The sequence below is a fragment of the Tasmannia lanceolata genome, unplaced genomic scaffold (assembly GCF_043159265.1).
Source record: "Tasmannia lanceolata isolate RefF3 unplaced genomic scaffold, GAP_Taslan_0.1 ptg000005l, whole genome shotgun sequence".
Classification (NCBI taxonomy): Eukaryota; Viridiplantae; Streptophyta; class Magnoliopsida; order Canellales; family Winteraceae; genus Tasmannia; species Tasmannia lanceolata.
The window spans coordinates 16,786,990-16,795,144 of record NW_027518682.1 but is presented as its reverse complement, the minus strand read 5'-3'; the positions used below and the strand labels follow the sequence as shown (position 1 = coordinate 16,795,144).

Below are 8,155 nucleotides of genomic sequence, written 5' to 3'. Positions count from 1 at the left end.
GTTTAATCCAAGCTTACTTACCAAGAAAAAAAAAAACAACATCGAAAGGCTAGATTTAATTCGATTCTATTTGGCTACTCCTGATTTTGTTGGCACTAACGGATCGTTGACGTGGAAAGTAGCTTCAAGAAGAAGCTGGCAACAGAGGTAAGATGTCGCTCTTCAAAGTTCAAACATCAGGTCACCTGATAAGAATGATTTGGTGGCTACCATCAACCATTTGACGGACAAGGCACAAATCCCTTGTACAAAAAATAATATAAATACCCCATCTCTCGAAGATACTAAGGGGCATAGAGAAGAAACATAGATTGTTAAGGTACCCGGCTCTAAGAAATTAGGAGAGATTCGAATCACTGTAGATTTTTAAGGTACCCGGCCCTAAGATTCAAATCACCAATCGCACCTCAGTTGTAGCGTCCATTTGTTTTCTCCTTTTATCTGAAGGTTATAAGGGAGCTCATTTCTTCCAGGAACTGAGGTGCTATTCACATAGGTAATGTCTGAGGCATAGCATAAAGTCTCTGCTTTCACCTGTTTTTTCCATGTCTCCGGTGCAACACAGAAAAGATTGGCATACTGAACTAGGATGTTGAGTCTGATTCTTACTATTTAATCATCTCAAATTGGAACCCGATGCCATTAGACCTAATGCCACACCCTGACATGGAAACAACCATAACTTATTGAAAATTTAGAATATCACAAACCCTATTTATCCATTTTTGGCTGGATAAAATTATTGGTACCTTATGCCCCACCATTTATTATATGATTCTTCATTGGCTAGTCAAGCTCATTGAACATTGCAACAGGCAATGAAATTTTTGGAAGAATAGAAAATGGGTGTATGGTACCAAATCAAGGGGTCTAGATATCAGCTTCATTTATACACTGTTATTTGCATGCCTATACTGCAATAGTTGGGTCCCGTCATTGATCGATTAGGACCGTTCCATCCCAACCTTGGATCTGTCATGGCCCCAAAAGGCGCTGATCAGACCTAAATGTCTCTGATTTCCTTTATTTTCGGCTGTCAATATGGACTGTCCAATGTAGTTCTTTTAACCATCCAATTCTGTGGCTGTTGATGGAATGATTACGATTGATCGATAACATTTTTGAGACATTGGAGATCAAGACTGGACCCACTAGACTGACTGTTTAGATTAACCAGAGATGGGTCCCGCCTATTGGAGCTGGTGCGTCTCATTACATTTTAACGAAGACACACTATACTTGAATCAGAGGACTTGTATGGTGTCTACTGCCTACATTTATCCTTCATCTAGGGGATCCAAACCATTCAATCTTTTGCACCCTATAATAAATGGCTAATAAACTGAAAATCTCATGCATTGGACAATCCTAACCCACTCTTTGTCAAGATTTGTATTCCGTTCTTTTCTAACTTCATGAGCCATCCGTTTTACACCCTACAATACTGATGTTTGGATTGGTCAATGGTGAAGATGTTTGAGGCACGGTTTATCTACGGCGAGGACAATCAAATGAATGGTTTGGATCATTGAAAATACTGTCCAACCTCTTGTGTAACCCTCCCTTTATTTTCTTGGGAAAAATAGAAAGTGAACACCCTATCATTTCACCACGGGAAATGATATTCCCATCCCCTTTTCAGCATTTCCACACCCTTTTTGTTTGTCCTTTTAAAAAATGAGGGGCATTTCCACTCCCATTTTGTTTGGACTTTTCCTAGATATGATTTCATTCTCAAGAAAAGACAAACATGAGGTAAAATTGGTGGGAAAGGGAGAGGAAATTTCATTTCCCTTTCACTCGTTCAATGCACTATGGAAAACCTAATGCGGTAAAACTAATTTGCCAAGAAGCAAGCAAAGAAGACCACCCTAATGTTTGTCTAGTTGACTGCAGCTTTACCTCAGAGGATGCACAGATATATTGGCCATCGGTGTGGTGAGTGCCATGATTGGAATGCTGCCTTTAGCTTCCAGAATGTGTGATGTGTAACAAGTCTAGTTACAGTCGGCATCCTCCTCTTCAAGCGAAACGTGCTGTCTCGGCCGGATTTATATGCAAAGGTTTGGTTAGAGATTCAAAAGAAAGAGGGAATTGGGATTGGTATGGGACTTTAATGGTTCTGGATGGCAGATGAGATATAGTCTTCAAATGTAGCCATGTAGGCTATAGATAGCAATAATAAGATCATCTATGCTAGCATTTGTTTCCTGTGCAGCCTATATAGACCAAATTTGCAATTTGGGTGTTTTTAGAGTGGTTTCTTGTGCACTCTATATAGACCAAATTTGCAACTTGGGTGTTTTTAGAGGTTTCATGTGCAGTCTACTCTATGGTTTTTATATAGAGGAACCCGACTAGTGTCAGGATTAGACTTAGTCAATTTGAGCTGTGTAGATCCTTTCACCTTCTTCATGAAAATTTTCTAAAGGACTCATTAGCTGATCCCAATTAGTTTGGGCCACTAGTTTGGGACAAAGGCTTAGTTGAGTTGAGTATGTGCAGTCTACTCTGTATAGGCCCAAATTTGCAAGGTTTCATGTCCAGTCTATATGCATCAACGCTTCCTTAGCTTGGTTGCTTATTTGATTTTTATGTGGTTTTGCTAGCCAAGCCAGCCCAGGAGTAATTAATGCTTATTCATGGGTACGAATAGATGGCATTTATGGAAAGGGCGCAACAACCGTATCTTCAAGAACAAAACACCAAGATGGGGAAAACTATTAACCGGCATTAAAATTGAACTTATACCTTGGACCAAGAGTAGAATGCAGGTGCCGTGGTATAGTGTCGGTGAACTAGAATGTGACAATGGGAAAAAAAAAGAAAGCAAAAGAATGGTAGGGGCACCACTAGAATGTGACAATGGGAAAAAAGCAAAAGAATGCTAGTGGCACCGACGTGGTCTGCCCCTCCCCAGGTTTGGTTCAAAATGAACTTTGACAGGAGTACGAAAGGAAATCCGGGTCGGGTGGGCATTGGAGGCCTAATCCGGGATTCAAATGGTCAAAAAATAATGTCTTTCTAGACCCAACAAGCTTATGTGATGGTAATGAAACGGAGGCGGAGGCATTGTTGTGGGGGTATGAAAAGGCATGCGGCTAATTAGTCATTCGGCGATGGTCATTGCACCTAATTTCCAGCAGGCTAAGGGTTTCTAAACGCTTGTGCCGCAACTGCTCTCTACTACTTTCATCTTAGGACATCTGTGCACTGGACGATTACTTTCACTCTATTTTGTAAATGGCGGGGGATTTCTGTAACTTTGGATAAAATTTTCTGTATTTGGGCAGGGGTTCGTAACTGCTCTGTGGCAGGGCCATTTCTGCTTCTCGGGTGGGCTTTATGTTTGTTTGGATGTACTTGTTTGAGGATTACCCTGTTCCCTGGGCTATCTCTACCTAATAAAATTGTATTTTATTTTATTTTTTGAATGGTTCTATCTAATAAAATTGTTACCTTTCAAAAAAAAAAAAAATCATTAGAAAGCAAATGTGTAAGAATAGATGGGTGAGAGAGAGGTGTTGGAATTTTTTTTTATTTTTTTTAATATATATAACTGAAATTTTATTAGAAAACACTATGTCCAGAATTATATCCATGAGACGGTAGTGCTTTCTAATAAAATTTCAGTTACTTTAAAAAAAAAAAAACATGAAGTTGATTGGTTAACTTGGAGACTGAGAGAAGGGGAGAACTACCCCCAGCTAACAAACTTGGAAAATAAGAAAGAAGCAGCATTTCAAAGCAAACGGATGTACCTGCACACTACTTTTGAGCACTGTGATAGTCTCCCACTGGGTTTTTTTCAGCGTTTCAAAGCAAACGATTGTGCCCCAATTTTGGGTTTCTCTCAGCATTTCTACTACTACTACTCTCTCTCTCTCTCTCTCTCTCTCTCTCTCTCTCTATAAAATAAGTTGGCCACCTGCTGAAAAACACCATCAACCACCAACTTAAACATCACAAGTTAATCTTCTCCATGTAGGTTTGTAGAATAGGTAGTCACCAAAATCTTCCATCGTTAAGAAAACTTAGAGAAATGTGCATGACTAGCATACGAATGACTAATACTATAAAACTGTGTGCCTACAATTATCCGATGATCAATAGCAAGAAGGAAAACATGGCGGGATACTTACGGGCGTCAGCTTTCCTGATCATCACGGGCATGGCGACTATTGTCATGGCGAACTCTCCAATCACCTTCGTCTTCGGAGACTCCTTGACCGACGTTGGAAACAACAACTACCTTCAATATGCCCTTGCAAAATCGAATTATCCATGGTATGGAGTTGATTATCCAGGCGGGCAGGCCACTGGAAGATTCACAAATGGGAGAACGATTGGCGACATCATATGTAATCTAGTCATCTTTGGAACTTCAATTTATTTGAACATTACTAAATGTATCTATCATTTACTTAGTAGTAATGTTAGTATGTTTGACATTTGCCCATCTTATCATGAAATTAATCAACATCAATTGTCTTTCATAATGCAGCTTCAATGCTCGGAATTTCTTCGCCACCTCCTTTTCTCTCCTTGTCTATGAACGACGATAAGATTCTTAAAGGAGTGAATTATGCATCCGGGGGCGCAGGCATTCTCAATGAGACCGGACTCTATTTTGTAATTACTTATTTCCCATTTTGGACTTCTTTAAAGGGATGTTCTTTCATTCCACATGAATTAGGGCCTCAAACCCCCAGAAATTACTTGGATATAATCTTATGCAACCGGTTTTGATGAAATCTAATTATCAGCAAAGAATGGTTACAATAGTTTTAGAAATTATATATTTAATGGCTTACAAAGATGCAATAATTTCCCATTTGCATCTAAGCTTAAGTTTACCCTTAACCTCTTAATTGAATAATAGACAAGATGTTATAGTGATGTACATCAATTTCTTTGTTTGTTTGCTGTGATTCTATTTAAAATGTCTCGAGTGTTTTTTGTTCAACAACATTCACAGATCCAACGACTGACTTTCAACGATCAGATAACATGTTTTGAGCAAACAAAGTTAGCGATCGAGGCTAAAATCGGGAAGCAGGCTTCAAACAAGCTGTTGAATGATGCTATCTACTTCATCGGAATGGGTTAGTCACTCAAAATCGCAACCTAGTTAGATCTACCTTTCTTAAGATTGGTAATGTTGCTTATAATTCCTTGCTACTTTTCAGGAAGTAACGACTACGTCAACAATTTCTTGCAGCCCTACTTACAAGACGCTCAGCAATACACGCATGACGATTTTGTGGACCTCCTAATCTCTACATTAAATCAACAGTTGACGGTATAATACATATCATTTCTATAAGATTTCTTACCATGTGGAAGAAGCAAAAATGAAAAATATAAGTTAAAAAGAAACACAATCGTGGAGAAGAAAAGAAGTAAAGAATCCAGGGATGCCTCACCCGATTCGGATTGAGGGACCCTCTTGAAACTGGCAATGAACATTAGGATATCAAAGATCTTATGTGCCAGAATCAAACCTGTGCTAGTCAAACTCAGTCTGCTTTTGTGCGTGATAGATCAATTGCTGACAACATTCTCCTCATGCAGGAGATTGTGAGGGGTTATCATAGGTATAGAGGATCTCCTAGGATTCCATGGACTCCCAATGGGGAACAAGTGATGGAGCCAACCTTTATCATTTGCACGCTCGCACAATGTACAGATAGTACTACCTTTGTATGGTATTAGGCACACAGTCATTTTTATACATCCAAATTCCCATATGGCAAGAATTATCATAGTTAGGATCAATCCTACTGATCAAAATCCACCCCCATTTTATGATTCTATCCCTTCAATTTGTAAAGGCTTTCTTGATCAGTGATCACAAATTAGAGGGTTAAAATCATCCAACGGGAATGGGGGTCGATTCTCCGGGTACATCAAGCGAAGTTTTATTTTACAACTGTAAAAGCTTGTTATCCTCTGTTCACATCAAAGAACAGCCTCAATGGGTAGGGTATATTATACAAGTAGAGTTCCAATCCGAGTAGTTTACCCAAGATAAAATTATTCAAGCAGGGTAGCCAATCTCAAGAGTAGCTTATCTAAAGATTTCTATCAACAAGCAATCAGAACCAGTGTCTAATAAAGTAGTGTCATTATCAAAAGAAGAGCTAGTAAAGTATATATCCTATGCACTACATTTGGTGTGTATGATAATCATTCTAACCTGGGGCAAGGAGCAAAGAGTGTTGATGAGTGGGCTCCACACCTGCTAGGAAACTGTGGGCCCATCTCAGCCCGAGCAGAGTCCGAAGTTAAAGTTTTGGTGATTGTGTTTTGGATGTACAGAGGCTCTACCGACTTGGCGCACAGAAGATGGTGTTCCATGGTCTGGGTCCGTTGGGCTGTATACCTTCTCAGAGGGTCAAATCGAAGAACGGAGGATGCTTGACCCAAGTCAATAAGTGGATCTTGCAATTCAATTCCAACGTCCAAAAACTATTACATTCTCTCAACTCAAAGCTGCCAGGGGCCCGCCTAACCTTCGCCAATTCTTACACGCCCGTCTTGGATCTCATCCTCAATCCCACCACCTATGGTAATAAACTCACACTAACATTGATATCTAAGCAAGCTTAGGCATTATGCCATCGAAATTGGTCATTAGTCAGGGAAAATTATTTCGAGTTAAATCTCATTTTCAGAAGAGTGATAGTAGGGTCTCTTTCTCAAGCCTACAACTATATATTTTATGAAGCTATTATGATCATTATTTACAAATAGTTACATGTAACATTAGGGGTGTAAACGAGCCGAGCCTGGCTGGCCAGGCTCGGCTCATTAAGCTCACAAGTGAGGCTCGGCTCGGCTCGCGAGCGGCTCGCGAGCCTTACCGAACTCGGATTATATTATGTTCACACCCCTCATCTTCCCTGGACAGCCCTACTAGTGTAATTTGACTACTTTTTTTACACTATTGGGGGTGGTCCTAGTAACAAATGGGGTTCCAAAAATGAAGTGACAGATTTTGCCCCCCCTTTTCACTCCATGGACAACCCTTTTAATGTATATATTAATATATAATATATATATTTAAATATATTAAATTCTTAACAAGCCTTAACGAGCCGAGCCGAGCCGAGCCTGGTCTAACTCGGGCTCGGCTCGTTAAGGATTCGAGCCGAGCTCGAGCGAGCTCGAGCGAGCTTCCTAGCCCGAGCCAAAATTGACACCCTTATGTAACATAGAGGGCTGCTAGCAAAATGGGAGTTCAATTGGAAGATAACGACGAAATCCCATGGTGTGACATATGGCCAAAAGACAACGAAGTGAGCTTGTATCTCAAAAAAAAAACACTGTAATTGGCCAAATAAAGATGGGATTTCATCTTTATTTTCCAAACGAAATCCCGTTTTGGAAGTGTTTTCCTTTAGATAAATAAAAACATCTTCATTGGTTTAATTGCAAATACCTATTTAGAGTTACACAAAGGCCTTTAATCTCCTAGATTGGGAGCCTATGACATGCCCAAGATGGAACGATTTTTAAAAATGCTTATGGACTGCACTAAAACATTCCTCATTATAAGAACACTAATTTTCGATTTTGTTCGTTTTATTGAGCAGGTTTCAAAATCTCGAACACTTCATGTTGCAATGTAGACACGACTGTGGGTGGGCTCTGCTTACCCAACTCAAAGCTATGTAATAATCGCAAGGACTATGTGTTTTGGGATGCTTTCCACCCAACAGATGCTGCAAACTTGGTGCTTGCAGACCGATTCTCAAAAGATCCTGTGCTCCAACACTTCTTTACTCCTGCACCTAGTCCTGCTCCTAGTCCTTCCTAGAATGCTAAGGTGGTGTAAGAAGGCACGTATATATGTTTTGCTGATGATTTTGCCAGCCAATTTTATGCACTGGAGGTTTATGTTATACCTATAAAATGATTAACATTTTGTTATCGATAAGTGCTTTAAAGATGGAATGGATTAATTGGGTAGTGATGTGGCCTATGCTTGTATTATGAAAATAGAGAAGTTTGCAACAATAAAGTAAATTATGTTTTTAGGGGGTCATGGTTCCTCCCAAATTGAATTGCTAGGAGGACCAGTTGCCTTGAATCAACCTTTACCAATCTTTTTCTCTCTCTCTATTTGTGTTAGAGCCTATTAGGCATGTAT

The 8,155-nt window shown here is 39.7% G+C and overlaps 1 protein-coding gene across 1 annotated transcript; it reads left to right on the top strand.

Annotated features, from left to right (window-relative positions):
- Nucleotides 1-4,029: 4,029 nt before the first annotated feature.
- Nucleotides 4,030-7,863, top strand: LOC143877734 (SGNH hydrolase-type esterase superfamily protein). The gene is made up of 6 exons (XM_077379941.1): nt 4,030-4,361; nt 4,505-4,632; nt 4,979-5,105; nt 5,190-5,302; nt 6,322-6,571; nt 7,599-7,863. Exons 1-6 carry the CDS (start codon nt 4,043-4,045, stop codon nt 7,820-7,822), a joined length of 1,161 nt encoding a protein of 386 aa, XP_077236056.1. The 5' UTR covers nt 4,030-4,042; the 3' UTR covers nt 7,823-7,863.
- Nucleotides 7,864-8,155: the final 292 nt, after the last annotated feature.

What these genes read in the sequence shown, in the direction of transcription:
- LOC143877734 (XM_077379941.1), top strand. Translation starts at nt 4,043, where the DNA reads ATGTGCATGACTAGCATACGAATGACTAATACTATAAAACTGTGTGCC. An exon ending in AACGATTGGCGACATCATAT is followed by an intron (nt 4,362 to 4,504) that starts GTAATCTAGTCA and finishes TTCATAATGCAG; the next exon opens with CTTCAATGCTCGGAATTTCT. An exon ending in CCTCAATCCCACCACCTATG is followed by an intron (nt 6,572 to 7,598) that starts GTAATAAACTCA and finishes TTTATTGAGCAG; the next exon opens with GTTTCAAAATCTCGAACACT.